Source organism: Tursiops truncatus, chromosome 2 (assembly GCF_011762595.2).
Source record: "Tursiops truncatus isolate mTurTru1 chromosome 2, mTurTru1.mat.Y, whole genome shotgun sequence".
NCBI classification, from domain to species: domain Eukaryota; kingdom Metazoa; phylum Chordata; class Mammalia; order Artiodactyla; family Delphinidae; genus Tursiops; species Tursiops truncatus.
This window is the reverse complement of record NC_047035.1, coordinates 41,955,494-41,976,808: the sequence shown is the minus strand read 5'-3', so window position 1 is coordinate 41,976,808 and position 21,315 is coordinate 41,955,494. Positions and strand designations below refer to the sequence as shown.

The following is a 21,315-nucleotide window of genomic DNA, read 5'->3' as shown; positions in this document are numbered from 1 at the left end:
GTACAAAGCGCACAGTTGCACAATAAGTATTCACTTGAGTAAGAACCACCAAATGTCATTATCTTTCCAAACTCTATTCCAAACGCTCAGTGTTGGGGAGAAAGGGGAGGCAGGAGTGGTATTTGGCAAAATGATTTTTTTCCAGTATGTTTTAAATAAAATCAGCACATACTAAAATATAAGTGTGTTTAATGTTATTAGAGGAAATGTAATCATAAATCTGTCCTCTGTTCAACTTTAACTTGCAATTGTTCCTACCAATCATTTGGAACTTTGATAGGGCAGCACCATTCTAAAAGTTAATACTATTTAAGAATAGTACAATGAAACTATCCCTTCACTGTTCTCATCCTTTTTTTTTTTTTAAACAGAGGACTTAGTTCCTGGGTTCTTGATCTTAGAGGGTACGAAGGTACTCTTTTACTCGTACAAATAAGAAAAAATTTCATGGAATACGTGGTTTAGTGGAAAGGCATAATAATGATAATGCTGAGATATCCTTGGGAAATCTTCAGTATGTGGATTTTTGGTTCAGTAATTGATGAAAATGCATTCTCAGTGTCTAAAATAATGCATTCTGATCACATAGATGTCTCTGTGATGTCAGAGTTTTGAGCTGCTTAGGGGCGTCTGTCGATCCAGCAAAAATACACAGCAGAAAACGTCATCAACATTCGAGCCTTAATAGGCTGAATCTTGTTCACATTGATAAAGCTTGGAGGCTGCTCACAGGAGAGCAGTCTTTGCCTCCGTGGACACACGATTTTAAGAGTTAATCTGTTAGGCTCAACTTTGAGTTTATTATATTCAAGCAGATGATAGCTTCCATAATACTTTCTCTACCTCTCCTTTTCCTGCCATCCACAGAGCCCTTGTGGAGAATTCATTTCTTGTCACTTAGAACAAACATTCTAGATTGTCTAATATTTTGCTGCTGCTGCAACAGTTAAAAACTGACTACTATATGTGAATCATTCACACTTTTGCTAAACTTTCAGAGGCCTTGACTTTTAGCAACTTCCTCTTTTCTAGCTTTTTCTTTGAAGATGCTTCTTCTGCTGTCACATGATGAATAATAAGCACCATGGTAAACAGGGCTGTATAAATTATAGAAGAAACTGCATAAGCTTTTGCCCCAAGGGTTTCTCTAAAAGCACAGCAGAAAAGAACAGAAAATAACCACCAAGTCCTTATAACAGACATTCTACACAACAGCAAAGATGAGAAAAGAGTGATCTCAGCATTTGTATGAATATGTTATCAGAACATGAGTCTTGTGATAACCATCAGGGATTTTTCTACATCCGCCGAAGCAATTATAATATAGAGTCATTTACAATTCCTGCACATAAAGGTTATTTTCTGAATTTTTTTAAAAAATTTATTTATTTTTGGCTGTGTTGGGTCTTCATTGCTGTGCGCCGGCTTTCTCTAGTTGTGGTGAGCAGGGGCTACTCTTCGTTGTGGTGTGTGGGCTTCTCATTGCAGTGGCTTCTCTTGTTGCAGAGCGTGGGCTCTAGGCATGCGGGCTTCAGCAGTTGTGGAGTGCGGGCTTCAGTAGTTGTGGCTCGCGGGCTCTAGAGCGCAGGCTCAATAGTTGTGGTGCACAGGCTTAGTTACTCCGCGGCACGTGGGATCTTCCCAGACCAGGGATCAAACCCATGTCCCCTGCATTGGCAGGCGGATTCTTAACCTCTGCGCCACTGGGGAAGTCCCTATTTTCTGAATTCTTGTTCTTGGCTGTTAGGGTAAAAACAAGCGGTCAGGCAGGCTGTCTCTCTTTCTAATTAAGTCAGCCTTATTTGATGTCTAACAAGGGAAGTTGCTCCTTTGTTAATGAATTCACTTCTATCAATGGAGAAGTACTAAATAACATGGATTTTTCCTTTCTTCAAATTTTGGGACAGTTAGGTTAATTTGTCCTTTAGTGACTTACTCCATGCCTTTTCTGGATTCAGCCTGACTCGTTTCCTGCCCTAGAGGGTGTGTGATGTGCTGGTATGTGACACTTCTTCAAGAGCCTCCCTTCTCCTTCATCTAGCTCCTTGGACAACCTTTTGCTACATTCATGAGTCATCTACATTTTAATTATATTTGCTTCCTAATCGAAAGCCCTCTCTAAGAGTATCATTTCCAGGCTCTTAAATTGTCACTTTGCTCTTCTTTATGGGTTAAACACCTCACAAAGCTTTCTAATGCTTGAAGGACAGAGCCAGCATCGTTCCAGGGTTAAGGGTAGAAGCCATTACAACAGGTGATGAAATAATGAGGCCTCACCACTCTTGCATCTGTAAAGGAGCAAGGAGGCCTGATGAGACCAGAAACTCTACGCTGAGTTTTCTGGTTTTTTCACCCTCTCTGTGGCCACCACATCCTCCCATAGTTCTAGCCAATCTCTCTGGAGAATTCCTGGCAGCACACAGCAGAAATCCTAAGACATTATCCCTGGGGACTGGAAAGGCACATGACTCCTCCAGATCCTTTCCTGGCCTGGCAGCTAAGCTCTTTGGCTGTCTGCTTTGGGAATTGTCGAAGGGGGGGTTATCCACATTTTCATCATCCACTGTCTTCAGCATCAGTAGCGGCTACTGCTGTTGAGTGTGCCTCATGTAACAGGCACTTTACATGCTGTTTTAAATCCTTACAAGCACCCTATCCTCTAAGTGCTATTTATAGATAAGGAGTCTGAGACTCAGAGAAAGGTTACCTTGCCCAAGGTCATCTCATTTGGAAGTGGTAGAGCTGGAATTTAAACCTATCAGTCTAAACTCAGAGACTCCTTTCCAGTTTGCCTCTCACTAACTCAGTTTTTTAAATCCTTTGGCACGTGAAAGAGGCCTGGTAATCCCACCCCACCCCCACCCACCCCCACCCCCACCCCCCGCCTCCACCCCCAGCTTTTCTGAGGTGGGACAAGCATCTGGAGAGTCTGATAAGCAGTCCAGGTTGAGAACCGCAGCGCTTACTGGTCTGTGAAGCCCTTTGTGGAACAAGTTCAGTTACTTTGCGGAAGCTTCATAACAAGAATGCTTTGTTCTTTAAAGGACCCCTGAGTGATCTGCTGGCTTTTAACGAGTGAAAAACAATATAATAAAAGAGTGCGTGTTCCAGAGGGACCTGGGCTTTCTTGGTGTGTGGCTTCTGCGTGCAGTCTCAGGGAGCAAGGATGTGAGGTGAAGTTCAGTGTGCTTAGCGGGTTGGCTTATTGATTTCACACCAATGAGATATTTCAAACAGGAGCTTATTTAGTTCCAGACTCCATACCAGGAATGATTTCTGTGCCTGGTTTGCGCATCTCTCTCGGCCCTGCATGTTCCAGTGTAAACCTTAGCAGCTTTGACTGGAAGATCCTCTGCTAGGATGCACTTCGTCCTTTGCCCACTCCTCATGTGAACAGGGATTTAGTAAGTGCATAGAGCACCCAAGGAGGCCGCCACAAGCCAGTCCAGTGTATGGCAAGGTGCATACTGGTTGTCTGGCCTAGCAGCTGTCTTCAGAAATGTAGGCAGATCCCCTTTTCTGTCGAAAAGCTGCAAATTTAGACTTCTCCATAAATGTGAAGCTTGAAAACTTGAGGCTCCACATAAATTATTCTATTTCGAAAAGTCACATTAGAATGTCAGGTCCATCTCCGTAACCTCGACTTTCTCAATACAATAAACAATCTTAGATTCAATTCTCATTGTACTACACACAGAGAAGAGTATACTGTCTTCTGTTTTGAGAGGAAAGTAATAGTCCTTATATTGGGGAAGGAAATTCCAATTTAAATTTCTTGACTTTTCATAAATCTCCTAACTCTGCTAGGAAGAATCTTAATGTAGTCTGCCTTTATTTGGAGGTTACACCCTCTCCAAGATTGTTAAAAGGATAAATATATGCATCTTTATTTAGTATTAATGAACCACAATAAGAAACGTGTGTAGTTTTAATTTGGGAGGTTTGGGTGACTAAGCTTAGGAACAAGAAGTGATGTTCATAAAAGTCTTGATTCTGGGCTGCAGATTCAAAGTGATTGCTTAAGAGTCTGAACAAGTTCAGCTGTGCCACAGGAGATTAAATGTACTTGGCTGGATTTGTGCTCAATTTTCCAGGATATGGGTCTCACGGAGCTGTGAAGAAATTCATTGGCTATTTCTGCATGCAGCCTCTTCCCCTACCATCCTCTGGTGACAGCTGTCCGGGCGCATCACCAGCAAGAGGGCAGCTTTAGCAGAAACAATTCAAGTTTACAAAACAAGACTTTACTGATTTTTATTCCACTTGCCATAAATGATACTGATATATGTTTGCTTTGGGCTTCACCATCCTAAGTGTGAAGTCAAATTTAGGTTTTTGTTAGCATTTAGTTACTTAATGCTTGTACTGTTAACTTGAAAAAAATTAAGTAAAGTCACCCCTTGATGATGTGTGGACCTGAAAGAAAGGGAGAGACTGGACCATTGAGACACGTGGATAAGAGCCAGATGTTTTTTTCTGTACCCCAATCTGTCTCCCAACCATGCATTTTGTCAGAATGGGTAACAAGTAAAAAGACTGAGACTGGACAAGCACATGTTAAGAGTAGGAGGAAGGCAAGGGACCTGTGGTTCCGTGGGGTAGAAGCACCTGGGGCCATAAGACTTGGCGATACTTTTAGTACATTTAGGTGATCATGGCATAAAAGGAATGGAAAAGACTTTTTAACAAGTCTATGAACCTTAATCATTTCTAAAACTTAAGCATTTACTCCAAAGGAATTGTCTATCTTTGTATCAGGTCCAATTTAATCGTTCCTCTTAAAAAATAATTGGATGTAACAAAAAATGTAAAAAATTACACTTTTTTTTTTAAGATTACACTTTTTGACTGAGAAATGGAAGAGAGAGCATGGAAAGATTGCTGCCTGCCTCTCTTTGATAGTGTGATAATGTTAACTTTAATTGTCAGATTGTTATATTTAACTATAGGTCTAATCTTCCCTTTTCTATCAAATAAATAGTAATATCTTCATCAGAGTATAGTTATAGAATAGTTACACAAGTGTTTGGACAACTTAATCTCTACTAAGATTTCTCAACATTTTCTTAAAACTTTATTTAAATTCAAAAGAAGTAACTTGTAGTACAGAGAATGAATTTGTGGAATTCTTGGCGCTTTTGGTCTACATTTTGGCTTGTAGTAAATCTTGGTCATATTATTATTGATTATTTGTATTAAAAGTGATAGCATGTAATCTGTGGGCTTGTCTTACTTGTACTATAATTAAAACAAAAATTGAAGAAGTAACTTTAGTTTTCTTTGCATAGAGAAAATCTCTGCTGGCTTTAGAGAAAGAAGAGGAAGAAGAGAGAAGTAAAACTATAGAGAGTTTGAAGACAGCACTAAGGACGAAACCAATGAGGTAATTTTTATACTGGGTAGCGTGTACTACTTGTCTCTTTTCTTTTTCTGCTTTTCTACTTTCTTCTCCCCTTGTTTTTTCCCTTCCTTTCTTCTTTATTTTTCTGCAATAGCCAAACTCTTGAGGAAGTCTTAAATTAAAAACATGTAATTGAACCGTGGATGAAATACTTTAATCATTGAACATTCAATAAATTGTTTTTCTTCGGTTAAAAGATATGCAGACATCCATGAAGGTGGCTAAAATACAAAAAGGCAGAAACTAATAAGTGTTGGTGCAGATGTGGAGAGATTGTAACCCTCATTCATTGCTGGGGGGAATGTAAAATGGTGCAACTATTTTGGAAAATAGTTGGACATTTCCGCAGAATATTAAACATAGTGTTGCCATATGAGCCAACAATTCTACTTCTCGATATATAGCCCAGGGGAAATGAAAACATGTCCCTAAAACCTTGTGTGCGAATATTAGCATTATTTATAATAGCCAGAAATTGGAAACACCTAAATTCTATCAACTGATCAATTGATAAATAAAATGTAACATATCCATAAAACAGAATATTTTTCAACCCTAAAACGGAATGGAGTACTGATACATGCTACAACATGGATGAGCCTTGAAAATATTTATGCAAAGCAAAAGAAGCCAGACACAAGGGACCACGTATTGTATGATTCCATTTATATGAAATATCCAGGAAAGGCCAACCCATAGAGACAGAAAGATAAGTGGTTGCCTGGGGTTAGGGAGAGAGGAAAATGGTCTTTTGGGGATAATTAAAGTGTTCTAAAATCAGATAGTGACCATGGTTGCACAACTCTGTGAATATATTAAAAATCACTGAATTACACATTTGAAAGTATGAATTTTATGGCATGTGCGTTATATCTCAATAAAACGGTTGTAAAAGAAATGGATGAGCAATCAGCTTCTACTGTGTGCCTCCCACACGTTCATTTTCCATTAATCCTCTAAGGTTTGGTGGGATATGGGGGTGCTTACAGGTGCATTTCATCAGCACTAGTGCTACGAATGAAGCTTGGCTAGGTCTGGGTGATGTGGTTGGATGAAATAGCTGAGAAATAAAATTCCCTATATTTGACTATAAAATGCTAGGAAAAAATGTACTGATTCCTCAAAAATCATATACAGTAGTATATCAAAAGTTTTCTAATCTGTCCTAACAAGATCAGTGTTTCCCTCTCTATGTGTGTTCTGCATTCTCAGATGTTAATGGTTATCCAAGGCTAAATAAGTTTGGAAATTTCTGGAGTAGTCACATCAACAGGTTATGTTACTTTTGAACTTTTCAGAGGCTTAACCTACAGATGTGTATTGTGAATTATTCTCATTGATTGACTTTACAGTTAAATAAGTGCTATAAATATCAAAAAATTAATGTACAGTAATAAAGTATTGCTTTTATTTGTTTTATATATTGGGATTCCATATAGCATGCCATACAAAAGAAGGTTTCTGCTATAAAACTAAGGAGATAGATTATCATTTGTTTGGCAAGTAAATATCCTGGAGTTTAAGGATGGTCTTTGACTTTTCATTGGTATGGGGCGTGCCTGGGTCAGTGGTCAACACTTAAACATGCATGAGGACTGGATGCTATCATAACACAGGATCAGCAGATGACTTTAACCTAAGGTGAATATTCTGAATGTCTTCTTGTTCCTGGTTTTCTGTGGTTATAAGATCTGTTCATTGGTTATTCATATCGGTTAAGTTCTTTTTAACTCAATTGGAGATTTTTTTCACACTTCTGGTTAGACCTGACCATTGGGTCTGGGCCAAGGAGGAGGCCTCCAATTAAGAAGACTTCATGTAAGCCTTTGGGTACTTTAGGAACTACATCTTCTTACTTTCTCCTGCCCACCAGCCCCCTAAACCTTTCTGTTAAGGGCTATTAAAATATTCCAAAAAGACTTAAGTCTGATACATTTTAACCTTCTCCTCGTGACAGGTTTGTAACCCGATTCATTGACTTGGACGGCCTGTCATGTATTCTCAACTTTCTAAAGACCATGGACTACGAGACCTCAGAGTCTCGAATACATACCTCTCTCATTGGATGTATAAAGGCGCTAATGAACAACTCTCAAGGTCGGGCTCACGTCCTGGCTCATTCTGAGAGTATTAATGTAATTGCTCAGAGTCTGAGCACAGAGAACATTAAGACGAAGGTGGCTGTGCTGGAAATCTTGGGCGCTGTGTGCCTGGTTCCCGGGGGCCACAAGAAGGTTCTGCAGGCCATGCTGCACTACCAGAAGTACGCCAGCGAGAGAACCCGCTTTCAGGTAGGTGCTTCCTCGCCACTTCTTCATTCCTGCCTTAAGACCAGTGCCTTTCCTGGCCCCGAAGGGGGAATGTTAACTTGAGATTTTCCCCTGTGGTGAGCATTCACGATGGGACTTCAAGCATTTCCTTCTTCTTAGGTAGAGAGTAGAATGTTCTTTCTGTAGTTGATCAATCTGAGGTTGTGGATTTACAGTAGTCCCCCTCTTAACTGCAGTTTTGCTTTCCACAGTGCTAATTACCTGAGGTCAACTGCGGTTAAAAAATATTAAATGGAAAATTCCAGAAATAAATTCCAGAAATAAGCTTTAAATTGTGCAGCTGTTCTGAGTAACATGATGAAATCTTGTGCCATCCTGCTCAGTCCTTCCCAGGATGTGAATCATCCCTTTCTCTAGATACCCACACTGTATACAACACCCAGCCATTAATGTAGGAAAAACATAGTCTATATAGGAATATATATAGGGTTCAGTACTATCCATGGTTTCCGGCATCCACTGGGGATGTTGGAACATATCCCCTCTGAATAAGGGGAGACTACTGTACTGAACTTAAAAATGTAGCCCTGCTTCCTACACATTATATAAAACACTTTTTGATCCACTAAATGGGTGTTCCCTGAAAATTTTATGTGTTGCCAGTCTTGATGTAGTATCGATATAAACAGTGAGATTACATCACCACATGGTTTATACTCAAATATAAAAAGTAAGCAGAGTTAACGAAGCACAGTCTTTTGTACTTTGTATACATGTATATGTAAACATATATGATGTAAGAATTTTGAAAGTAGAGTTTTTAGGACTAATCTTAAGGAAAAAAAGGTAGCTTTCTGTGGATCAATGTAATGCTGACTAAACACAAGCTTTTAAAAATAAACTTCAGAGTATTAAAAAATTAATAAAATGAGTGTACGGTTAGTAACTATTCGGTCCTTTGTTTTTACATCTGTATCCTTGGTAGACATTAATTAATGACTTGGATAAAAGCACGGGGCGGTATCGAGATGAAGTGAGTCTCAAGACTGCCATCATGTCCTTCATCAATGCAGTGCTAAGCCAAGGCGCAGGAGTGGTAAGAGCCTCTGTACCACAATTTAAAACATATATTATTAAAGAATAATTTTTAAAAAAAGATTACCAACTGTGTAGTCTAAAGAGCTTAAAAATGTATTCCATCACCCTTTTACTTTCAGGAAAGTTTGGACTTTAGACTTCATCTTCGCTATGAATTTCTGATGTTGGGAATTCAACCTGTAATAGATAAATTAAGGGAACATGAAAATTCAACATTAGATAGGTAAGTCACACTATTATGAGATAGTTCATGTGTTTTCCTTGTGTATAGTGCCAGTCTGTGAACTACTTGTGACCTAAGGAACTTGTACCAAAATGTTAGACCAGGTAATGATGTTTTTATAGTAAGATTTTCTCGATGAAAGAAGCAGCACTTGTGTAGAGAACTTAGTGTAGGTTTTGGCATTAGGCTTGAATCCGTATCCCAGTCCTGCCGCTTACCTGCTGTGTGTTCTGGTCAAGTTACTCAATTTTTCTGAACCTCACTGGGTTTTTTGGGGTTTTTTTTTTTTTTTTTTTTTTTTTGCGGTATGCGGGCCTCTCACTGTTGTGGCCTCTCCTGTTGCGGAGCACAGGCTCCGGACGTGCAGGCTCAGCAGCCATGGCTCACAGGCCTAGCCGCTCCGCGGCATGTGGGATCTTCCCAGACCAGGGCACGAACCCGTGTCCCCTGCATCGGCAGGCGGACTCTCAACCACTGCGCCACCAGGGAAGCCCCCTTACTGTTTTTATATGTAAAGAAATAGTGATGATGATGATAACACTATTCTGCAGAGCTGTTATGAAAGCTGACTATAAAACATGTGGAATCACATGGCACCTTTGATAGACATTCTATGAATGTTAATTTCCACTTTCCTGTTCATTTGCTCTTGTCTGCAGTCATTTTACGATTTCTAACATATCCTACCACCTTTCAGATCTTTCCTTCTACCACACTTCTCCCTCATTCACACACTCCACCATGCTTTTTTCCTTGATAGTCTATGAACATGTCAAAATACACTTGCCTCAGGGCCTTTGCACCTGCTATTTCCTCAGCATTAAAAGATCTTCCCACAGATGTCCAAATCGCTTTTTCCCTTTTTCCCATGCAGAGACCTTTTCCAGCCACTGTGTTCATATTCTTCACCTCACCTCACCTCCCATCATTCTCTACCCCCTTTATGCTGTTGGATTTGTCTTCACAGAACTTATCATTCCCCAGTCAATAATAGGGGCTCAATAAGTATTTGAATGAATAAGTGAAAGGCATGAACATTTCTTTTGTAATCTTTAATTCAGTGGTCAGTCAAGTTAGTTATATGGGCTTGTTTTTCCATAAAGAGATTCCATGAGTAGAATCTGGATTTGGTTGTGTTTGGATTTGATAAACTTTCATGAATTGTCTTCTATGTGCTGCGCATCCTAGGCTTTCAGATTTGTCTCTTGTAGTGATCTCATTTCAGTCAGATGATGTCTTCTTTCCTTAGAACATAGTTAAGAGAAGGCATTCAAATTTTGTTGTCGTACTTCTTTTAGAGATATCTCTGAAATTTTAGGAAAGGCCTTAGTATTTATGTCCTGATTCCTATGTGCCTGTGTTTGTAGGATGTTCAACTTTTAATAGCTTTTCTTTAATTGTCTTTCAGGCATTTAGATTTTTTTGAAATGCTCCGAAATGAAGATGAACTAGAATTTGCCAAAAGATTTGAACTGGTACATGTGCTTACAATTATTCTAATTTGACTCAGCAGCTCACAAATGTCCCTGTTGTAATGTGTGTCATAGAGATGACATGTAACCTAAGAGCAAAGTCAGATTTCTGTTTTGCTATCTAAGTGGCAGGATTAGCTTCTATTTGCCTTGTAATTGCTTACCTTACCTTGCAGGAATTGAAGAACTTGGATGTTTGACTTAGATTTCTTTTTCGTATGAAACAGGTTCACATAGACACAAAAAGTGCTACTCAGATGTTTGAGCTGACCAGGAAGAGGCTGACCCACAGTGAAGCTTACCCTCACTTCATGTCCATCCTGCACCACTGCCTCCAAATGCCTTGTGAGTGTCTTTGTGACTTAACGCATGTGTTTGTGAATGTTTGGACATCATCCAAAGGGCTCTGTCTTCTGAACAGTGTGGCTTAGGTTGGGTGCACACCAGGGATTCCAAACCTTAGTTTTGTGACAGCCCAGTGTGTCTCTGCACAGCTTAAGGGGTGTTGTGAAGTTCTCAAAATGAAACGAATTATAACTCACTTTGATTTTAAAAATAAATATATGCCTTACAACACATTTAGAAGGGGGCAGAAAGTGCCTCTCAATCACGTAAATGGTCATCGTGTGTCAGAATTCCAGAAACGTTGGGAAGGGTTGTAAACATCTGTCTGGTTTTGTGGCTCTGGCGGATGACCACTGTTGAAAAATATTCATTCAAGTTTTGAAACCAGTTGAAGTATCTCCACTGTTCTTTTCTTTTTTAGACAAGAGAAGTGGCAACACCGTTCAGTACTGGCTACTCCTAGATAGAATTATACAGCAAATAGTTATCCAGAATGACAAAGGTCAGGACCCTGACTCCACGCCCTTGGAAAACTTTAATATTAAAAATGTCGTACGGATGTAAGTTTCTTTTTATTTTGCTACCCTTGAGATAATAGCACCAGTATAAGACATTTGTATTATCCTACTTCAAAATAGCAGCTGGGAGAACTGAAATGTTCTAGAGGTCAGATACGAGTTCCTATATGTATACATGTAATATATATATATGTAACATCTGGGTTTAAAATGGGTTTCAGGCATGCTGAGGACTTTCTCTGCATTAAACAGTTTTTCTACCTAGAGAGCATGCATTTAGCAGTGGGCCTTTTACGCTTTTTGTAATGAATGCTCCTTTAACTATCATACAGGTTGGTTAATGAAAATGAAGTTAAGCAGTGGAAAGAACAAGCAGAAAAAATGAGAAAAGGTAAATGATGAGGTCCTGACAAGAGAAGAGGTCATGTTACTGGTTATTGGACAACTCTCCTTACTGTATATTTTAGAAATTTGCATTAATGCTTCTCATTGACTTTGGTGTATAAACAGCCTTTCCCCTCCCCCATGTTTTCAGGGCATTTTGCCTGGTTTTTCTTGAATCAGACTATCTTAGTTGTCATGTTGATTCCCAAATATTTTATCCTTTCATTATAATCATTTTTTGAAGCATTCACTGTTCAATGTTCATTAATTCAAATTTTCTAAACCACCGTTCATTTTTGGAAGCATTTTTGAAGCATTTACTGTTCAATATTCATTCATTCAAATTTTCTTAACTACCGTTCATCCCAGCCTTCCCCATAACTGCTCTTTAAAGCACACTAGATTTTAAGAACTATAATCAGGGACACCAGGGATTACCCAGAATTTTGAAAGAGAAGCACAGGCAACTTGGTTTCAGCAGCCCATTTCTCCACGTGACCTTAATTTGGCACCAGTTATAAAAAGAGAAATCATGCAGAAAATCACTGACCATTAGAGATGTACATGTTGTGAAACATTAACAGACCAGCCATTGGTGAGTATCTCAATATGTCTTTGATATCAACTCTCAGCATCAAATGACTTGGGGGGGGGCGGTCATTCGTGCCTGTCACCATGCCAAACCACTCACAGAATAAGTATAACTCTTCCCCTCCTTCAAAATATTAGCAAATTAAAGTTGGACCCTTTGAGAAAACAGTCATACGCCCGGCCACTACTCTTTCACTGTGCTGGTTAACTGACTTCCTTTTCCCTGTCCAAGTGACTCATTCACAGCCAGTGACATACAGTAGCACTCACCATAGTATTCAGTGTGTTGACAATATGGTCCAAGAGATGCTGAAGCATTTCCTTTCCTCTCATCACGTTTTGTCCATTGAGCAGAAAAGCAGGCTCACCACTGATATCGGAAAATACCGAATATGAAGTTCTGTTATATTGTGGGTTCCTCATATGAATTCAGATAGGTCTCAAATAAGTGAGGTTGCACATACATTTTTATAAATTAATTCCAGAAACTGCTATAGAAAGAATAGAGACATTGACAACAAGTTAGGGTAAAGAGAGAATTATACCCGAGAAGATGGTCAATGAGTGGTACTTTAGGGATATACCCTAGAGCATGGAGACTCAGGTGTGCAAGTTGAAGAGAGTACTTAGGACATAAGCTTTGGAGTCATTTCAGTCCTTCATGCAGTGGGTATGTACTGAATGGCTGCACGGGGCAGGCACGTTGCTGGGCTCTGGGTCTGGGTCTCAGCTCTGCCCCTGACTGACTGTGTGGGTAGGCTAAGTCATGTCCTTTACCCCTCCAGTCTTTGCCTCTGCAAAGTGAAGATTACATCTAACTCACAGGGTTGTTGTGAAGAGTAAATGACAAATATTAGGACTTTAGCATAGTACCTGGCATTTATTAGCTGCCTAGTAATGGTAGAAAGTTTTGTAGCATTTAGGCAGTTGAGGGGTACAAGAGGAAATGGCCCAGATCAGCTGGAGGAATAGGATGGTTTAAAGTGAGGTCATGCATAGAGTGCAAAAAAGGACATATTGTCGGTAAAATTCATTCTTCTCTGGAAGTGTCAAGTAGCAAAGTTCTATTAAATAGGGTACCTGTTGATGAATTTCTCAGAGGGTGGAGGCTGTGAGGAGACAGGAAGTACTATGGACCTGAAAGGTAGAGAATATCTGGGGAGAATTCTCTGTAGTGCCGGATACCCAGTAAGTACTGAATAAAAGCTTAGCAAATGGAGACTATTTGTGGAGATAATCCTTTAGGCTGGAGCTTCCCATACCGGGCACTTTATCAGAATCCTCTAAGGAGCATTTGAAAACCACAGGTTCCTAAGGCCTGCCCCTGATCTATAGAACAGACTCCCTGGAATGTGGTCTGTGAGTCCTGAAATGTCAAAATCTCTCAGGTGGTTCTGAGGCTTGGCCAGATTTGTCAAAGGCTAATGACCGATAATAGGAAGTCAGGTCTTACATTGTCAAAGAGGAATGAAACAGAGATAGAAGAAGGAAAGTGGGATGCAGTGGGGTAGTTTTTAGATGTCGCTGAAGAAGTCAGGGAAGCATCCACAGAGTGGTAGAAGCGGGTTGACGGTTATCTTAACTCCAAGGCTGGTAAACTCCAAGGATTTTAGTGACTTGAACCTTCTCTGCAAACTCTGATTTTAGAGAACTAAGAAGAGAGAAAGTAAAAGACAGAGAAAGCAAGAATTTAAATGTTATCAAATTCAGAAATAGAGACCAGCTCTGTATAGCTCTGCCCCAGTAGGTTCTATCTCTAGTGGGTTTATTGGTATAAAAAGACTAGGGATTGGGGCCAAGTATTTGAAATGAAAATCTGCAGGCTAAACTTCATTAGTCCTCTTTTCCAAAGAGTATTACTCCTGTAAGTGCTAGAGTCAGGAGGTGTGTTGGCAACATAGGTAAGCGTTATGCTAAATGGGATGCCTTGTTCCGTTATAGCAGGGTTGGGGGAGTGAGTGCAACTACAGCTGAGAGCTAACATTTTTCTCCGCGTATTATCGTGATTCTCATGCTCAGCAGGTACTACTTAACTTAAAACCCTTAAGGTGTTTAATGATGAGATAATAACATTTGCTTTCGCAAGTTTTAATAATTGTTTGCCAGCGCATAAAACACTTCAAGTCCAAGGGGCCCTCTGAGGGCAGTGGGAGCAATGACTCCACACTGGGACAAACCCTGGGTCCGGCAGCAGCACTTCCTCCCAGGGCAGGATCCTCCCTTTCAGCCCCTCTGCTAGTGGGACCTAAGCCAGCAAACCCAGCTAATGAACACTGGACTTATCTAGTTCTCATTTCTAACTTGTGAAAAGAGGCCCTGTTAATAGTCATTTTCCCTAGTGTGACTAAAGGGCCATTTCTAGGACAGGATTCTAAATTAAATACCAAGCAGGCGCCATTCACCTCCACAAATAGTTGCTCACGCCTGTGTTCCATCTTTGGAACTGTGACCGGAGGGCCTCTTCAGCCTTTTACAGAATGTAGTTGATAAAGTTGTTCATCTGAAGCCCCCTGCAAGCACGAGCACCATTGAGCCCATGAGTTGCTCCCTTTGATGGAGAAGAGGAATGATTTTATAAATCATAATAAAGAGCCTCACAATCACCCTCAATCGATCTTCTGTTTAGAGAAAATGCTTCAGCTTTGAAGAGTTCACCGTTTTCATGTCCAGTTGTTTTCATGTGTAGAGCACAATGAGTTACAACAGAAACTGGAAAAGAAAGAGCGAGAATGCGATGCCAAGACCCAGGAGAAGGAAGAGATGATGCAGACCTTGAATAAAATGAAAGAGAAACTTGAAAAGGAGACCACTGAGCACAAGCAAGTGAAGCAGCAGGTGGCGGACCTCACGGCCCAGCTCCACGAGCTCAGCAGGGTGAGCTCACGGGCCCCAGGCTGGGTCTCCCATGGCTGGCAGCTGCTGAGGCCTCCTTATCCCAGAGCCCCCCTCCTTAAGTAGACAGCTCTGCTGGGGCCAATAGAGCCTGAACCGTCTCCTGACCCATCACGGTGGTGGTGCAACCTGTTCCCTCTGCTTACCGTGCACGTTAGCAGAGGTGGTTGAGGGTGTGCATTTGTTCTCCAATACAGATACTCTCACAAGAGCAAGGAAATCACATTAGCTTCTTAACATGAAAACTGATTTCATGAAAACCAAACTGGAGGATGGTACCAGAAGTGAGAGACACGTGAACCCTTTGCAAACGAGCCCTAGAGTGTCACACACGAGGCCACTCAACTTACTGTGCCTTTAAGCCCACATTCTCAGATGTGTGAATTTCTCCATAATACACATGTTAGGCAAAATTTCAGACCCTAAAAATCATCCAGTGAATTTACTTCTTCTGTTCATCTCCTCTTTTCCTATTTTTATTTTTCAGAGGGCCGTCTGCGCTTCACTCCCCGGTGGAGCATCGCCTGGAGCCCCCGGGGGGCCCTTTCCTTCCTCTGTGCCCGGACCCCTCCTCCCTCCCCCACCACCCCCGCCTCTGCCTGGTGGAGCGCTTCCTCCTCCACCCCCTCCCCTCCCCCCAGGGGGCCCTCCCCCTCCCCCAGGGCCTCCTCCCTTGGGAGGAGTCATGCCACCTCCTGGTGCCCCCCTGGGTCTGGCACTCAAGAAGAAGAACATTCCTCAGCCCACAAACGCCCTGAAATCCTTCAACTGGTCTAAGCTGCCTGAGGTGAGCCATTTGTTCCAACTTTCCCTCTAACGGATAGCACTAGCAGTGCTCTGTGTTGTCTCTGATCGGGCCACCCTGGCTGTCCAGTGATTTCATTTCCTAGTGCAGCATTCTCACTAGCTCAGATATTCAAGTGATAAAGCTTCTGAAACAAGGGACCCGATTTTTGAAGCCAGCTCATTCTGAGCATCCGGTAGAGTGAAAAATTTGGGATAGCAGCACTTTGTAAAACAAATAACTACATCTATTCTTTTTGTGTCTAACTATAAACCCCAGCGCTTCTTAACTTGATGTTTGCAGAACAAACTGGAAGGAACAGTGTGGACCGAAATTGATGATACAGAAGTCTTCAAAGTTCTAGATCTTGAAGACCTAGAAAGAACTTTTTCTGCTTACCAAAGACAGCAGGTAAGAGCATGTGCCCTCCAGATGCTAAAATAATTAAGGAGTCATGTTCTTGTGCATGATCCCTGGGCCATCTGCCATAACCATGATATGTTAGGCATCTTAATTCTAGGCTGTTTGGTCTAGCCTATTATGTTCCTGCAGACAGCATGGTGTGTGGGTCTGCATGTGTGTTTAGGTTCCTGTCAGTTTATGTGTGTGTGTGTGTGTGTGCGTGCGCATGCATGTGTGTGTACATGTTGAAGGTATACAAGCTCCTTGTTAGGGAGCTTCATGCTCTGGTGTCTTTCCACAACACCGTCTCCGTTGGTGGAAGGAGCTCTGTATCTTATTGTCACTTGTGCTTAGTCAAAGGGGCCACCAGGGGAAAATAGTAGGAGAGTTACCTAACTTGTAGTGTCACCCCACAGTGTTTGTTTCTGAAGCTATTTTAGTTATAATATTTGTATCTCAAATGGTTATTATCAGAAGTGGACTGCTTATTTGAAATAAATGGAACCTTTTGAAGTATGGGGGTTGGTAAATGACTATAAGTTGGCAGCTAGATAGAACCTAGAAAGAAGTTTTTGCTCTGTCCTGAACACGATCGACTCAGAAGTGGGGCTGTGAAGGCTGAGCAAGTGTGAGGATGGCAGTGGAACAAATAGGACCCAAGGAGCTTCTGAAAAGTGAGCAACATGATAGTATGAGAACATGCAGTTTGATTTGGTGCTTACTAACCTGGCCAAGTAGTCAGCGTCACTTAGTGAGCTTGGTCACATCTGTGCGGTACCTCTCACCCCTCGAGAGGGCATCTTAGTAGAGTTCACAACAAAGTGGCTTGGTACAGAGAGTCTCAGAAGTACAAGCAAGAGGTGGATTGAGGTCTTCAACAGTCAATCGGAAGTCTGGGAGGGAAAAAGTGAGTCTCAGAGTGTAAGGAGAAAAGTTCAAAGGGTGACTGAGGGAGAGAAATGATGAGAGCAGAGGGTGTCTTAAGGAACAGGAACAGGCAGATGCCAGGCATCTGCGTAGGGGCTTTCCTTGGGTTTTGCTGGGAGGCCCTTAACTCCCGTGTGAATCATTCCCAGGGTGGAGCATCCTCAGACAAGCAGCAGACTTCCTAGTCTGCTTAGGCTTGGCTTGGTTCCCAAGAAAGAGTGTCTCAGAACAGAACTGCCAAGCACCAAGGGAGAAGATGGACCGAGGCTGGGGAGAAAAAACAGCTGAGGTTTTCTTTTTCAAAATGGCCTTTGATGCAACTAAAATTGAAAAGAAAAAGTAGTACATCTTTTAGCCAGAATATTTTCCCTTAAGTGAGAGAATATTTCTCTGCAGTGCCCTTAATGCTATTTTAATAAAGTACAAAAATGCAGGTGGTTGCCTGCCATGGCAGAATGACTGTAAGATAGGAGCACTCAGCTGGGACCCCTCCCAAAAGTATGACAGCAAACTTGTACAATATCATAAATGCCAAATAAAGGAAAATGAAGAAAAAGAAGATAGGACGTTGTCCAGTTGAAAGCAAGATACCTTATCTTTCAGGGGACAAACAAAAGATGTGTTGAGAGCTCTTGTATGGCAGGTACTTGGACCAGATTCATTCCTGAATGGCCACAACAGGCCTCCTCTCTCTCCCGTCCCACGATAGTTTCCTCTGGGCCTTAACATGAAGTAGGACATTAGGACATAGCCAGTTTCCTGGTAGATTCAAATAATCTTCTGACCTAATTACACGTCCTGCTGATTTCCTACTTCAGTTTCAGTCACTAATACTGGTCCATTCTAGTTGCCTAAGATGAAGGTTTGGGAACTTAGAGAAGTAAATAAAAGGAAGAGAAAAACAGCAGTTATTCCAAATGATGCTATTCAAGTCTGAGCTCGTGGGTTGCATTTATTATGAAGGCAGATGGTTGAAAGACCCAAGTTTACAAGACTCATAATTAACTGGCTTTCAGCAGAAGGTGCAGAAGGATGCTGCCAAAATGCTCTGGGACAAATATGTGGACAGTTCTCAAGAGCTCCAGGAGACAGGGTTGCAGAAAGCCTAGCAATTGGGTAATTGTCTCCTAGCAACCAATTGCTGTTTAAATAATCAGTAGTCATGCCAGTCAGGATAAACCAGAACATTTCGGTTGCACTTAACACTAAGTAGTAGACTGGTTAAGTAGAATCATTTGTGACATTTGCAGTAGTACTTCCCGGAGAAAAATTTCAGCACACCCACTCAGCTTGACTCAAGTAGGTCTCCCCTCTTGGTGTAAGAACATGAGCTGAGAATTTTTAAACCATAAAGGTGTTTCCCAAATGAAGGTAATTTGAGCCATTCCATTGAATTTATTGAATGTTGAGAGACAGAAAATCGAAAGATGAAGACAGACTAGTAGGAACACATAGGATAGACTAAAGGAAACGGGGTGCCTGTCATTGTGTCCCCATGTCTCATAACTAATGGCAACGTCAAGACCTATGCATTTTCATTTTAGTCTTGGCAGTGCTCTATTTAATTATTGTTACACTTGAATTGCTCTCTTTTCTACTCCCAAATGAATACCGGGAACCCTTTTTTTCAATGATTTCTCCTCTTTCTTCCCTCCAGAGTTATAAAACCCTGGTCAAACTCTCTGGATTTCAGCCAGTTGTGTGGCCAAGTAAATTTCTCAGAGAGACAAAGAACCCATGAATACCATTGTCTGTGTGCATGCAACAGGAACACTACACAGAGTAAGATTTTGAAAAAAATTTCAAGCTTCAGATTAGTATAATTTAGGTGAACACTGATTAATGACATGTAGGAGAGGTTTGATATGAGTAAATGTACACACACACACACAAGATGTGCCCTGTTGATATGAGAAATATTGAATCATTAAAAACAACAGATATTTTTATTGTCTGCTTTGCATATAAAGTATGTCAAGGGACACAAATGTGTTAAACTATTGCACACGTCTCTAATGCAGCTTATACTATAAAAGCAGAGATGAGGAAAATCTGTAAATAACCAGAATATAGACTAAAAGATGATAATCAATATTAAGTATCCATTACATTTTTGGTGCTGAATATAATATATACAGCCCCAATCTCATCAACCCTAACTTTTAGTTCTCAAGGAACTGATACTTATTTGTTCATTTAATCTTCACACCAACTCTTTGAGGTGAGTATTATTCCTATGTCACAGATAATAAAAATATGGCTCAGTATGTATTCAGTGTCCAGACAGGTGTACAGTGGCATAATTCTCAGTTTCACTTTGTTCTTATTGATGGCTTTATTGATTATGAAGGTTAGACTTTGTAAAGGATTTTCTTTAACTCCAGTTTTAAGAACAAGATCATTTCTATTCAGGATTCTTTTTTTTTCCAGTGTGGATATCAAAGGTGTGAGCCGATTATGTAAGCTTATGTGCCACATGAAATGGAATTTAATAGCATACAGTTATTCCCCTGCTCACATTACAAAAGTTCATTTGAAAGTCAATGTCTTGAATCTCAGAACCTCTTTTCCTCATTGAAACTGTACTATACATGATCTCTAGGCCAGCCACAAGAGACTTATTTTAATACATAATGTAGCACATTGCATAGTAGTACTATCTCAGTTACAATTAAACAACATTCATATTTGTTTTGTGGGAGATTTTCATCTCAAGATGTTATAAATTCATTCTCCCTATTCATGTAATTTGGACAGAGAGAAAATGAGCTAAAGGTACTACATTTACCTAAAGGCACACATACCTCTGGAGCAACAAATGAACAGCTGGTTATCTCCATTCCTCTTCCCCACTCTTTGCCTGGGGACACCCCTTCTTTCTAGGTCCTATTATCAGAACGTGATATAACATTTCAAAGCCTCTCTGCTTTGAATAGTTACAAAGGATAACTATCCTAGGCTCCAGAATCCAACTCTCCACTAACATGTCATATACAAGTCATTCTTGGGGTCCCATTTGGTATAGTCAGTGGTATCTTCTGAATTTTTATGAATGGCCAAAGAAATTTCTTTTTTTATTTTCTTTATGTTTTTTGTTATTCTGTATATCTAGGTTTTACATTGAAAAATTATGTGATTTAGGACATTGATTTCAACAAGCTTTGTCCTTAGTCATGGCATATGAAGACAGGAGATAAAAATTGTAAATAGTGGTTTTTCTTAGTACCAAAGTATAAGGTACAGGTTCTATATAGCTGGACAACATGGTAATAGTTAATCAAATACAGGGTTTTATATAAATAGTAGTGTGTGTGCATTTCTCTGGAGAGGGATCTCCAGCTTTTATCAGATTTACAATGGGATCTCAACCTCAAAAATTTTAAGAACCATCCATATAAAGGTTGTCATTGTCTATGAAATGTCGAGTCATTATTTCATGGTGAAACCCTATTTATAGGAATTTATCAGCACTGGCTCCTGAAAATGCAAGCCCCAACTTCCTACTTATTTTCCAAACCCTAAGCCCTACACCAAAAATCAACTGGAAAAATCAGATATCCTGTTAGGTGGAGCCAAATGTAGGCAATTCTATCATGTTTGGCCCAAGCCAATTAGTGAATAATTTAAAGTTTCAAAAAGAATGTTAACTTATTTGAAATAGTCCTGGGAGCATCAGTATTTTTAACATTCCCCATCTAATAAGCTTTGTGATTTTATTTAAAATGTGATGATTAAAGGACTCTTAAAATAGGGGATTTCAAGATCTCCAATTAACCTAACTCTCACATGGCATTCTTCATCCTCACCTCTCAAAAGATAAGATACATTACTTAGCTATTAACTGTTATACTTAGTGCTGCTGCTGGTTACAAGTGGGAGATCTTGACCAGCTGTGCTTCAACTCAACTGAAAAGTAGGGCAATAGGCAAAAAAATGGACTTGATCATTGGCTTGAAAGGTAGAATTGTAGTGTGTGATAGCTTCCAAGTATGGAGCTCATAAATATGT

General features: G+C 40.5%; 1 protein-coding gene across 4 annotated transcripts in view; it reads left to right on the top strand.

Moving 5' to 3' along the window:
• DAAM1 (dishevelled associated activator of morphogenesis 1) overlaps positions 1 to 21,315 on the top strand; it is a 179,184-nt gene that overhangs the window by 110,188 nt on the left and 47,681 nt on the right. For all 4 annotated transcript variants that reach the window (XM_019923333.3, XM_019923340.3, XM_073800420.1 and 1 more), the window contains 11 exons: positions 5,289 to 5,383; positions 7,359 to 7,692; positions 8,657 to 8,767; positions 8,889 to 8,992; positions 10,401 to 10,467; positions 10,692 to 10,809; positions 11,231 to 11,369; positions 11,660 to 11,718; positions 14,989 to 15,176; positions 15,682 to 15,981; positions 16,282 to 16,389. In XM_019923333.3, coding sequence (XP_019778892.1) covers positions 5,289 to 5,383; positions 7,359 to 7,692; positions 8,657 to 8,767; positions 8,889 to 8,992; positions 10,401 to 10,467; positions 10,692 to 10,809; positions 11,231 to 11,369; positions 11,660 to 11,718; positions 14,989 to 15,176; positions 15,682 to 15,981; positions 16,282 to 16,389 — 1,623 coding nt within the window. The remainder of the gene's footprint in view (positions 1 to 5,288; positions 5,384 to 7,358; positions 7,693 to 8,656; positions 8,768 to 8,888; positions 8,993 to 10,400; positions 10,468 to 10,691; positions 10,810 to 11,230; positions 11,370 to 11,659; positions 11,719 to 14,988; positions 15,177 to 15,681; positions 15,982 to 16,281; positions 16,390 to 21,315) is intronic.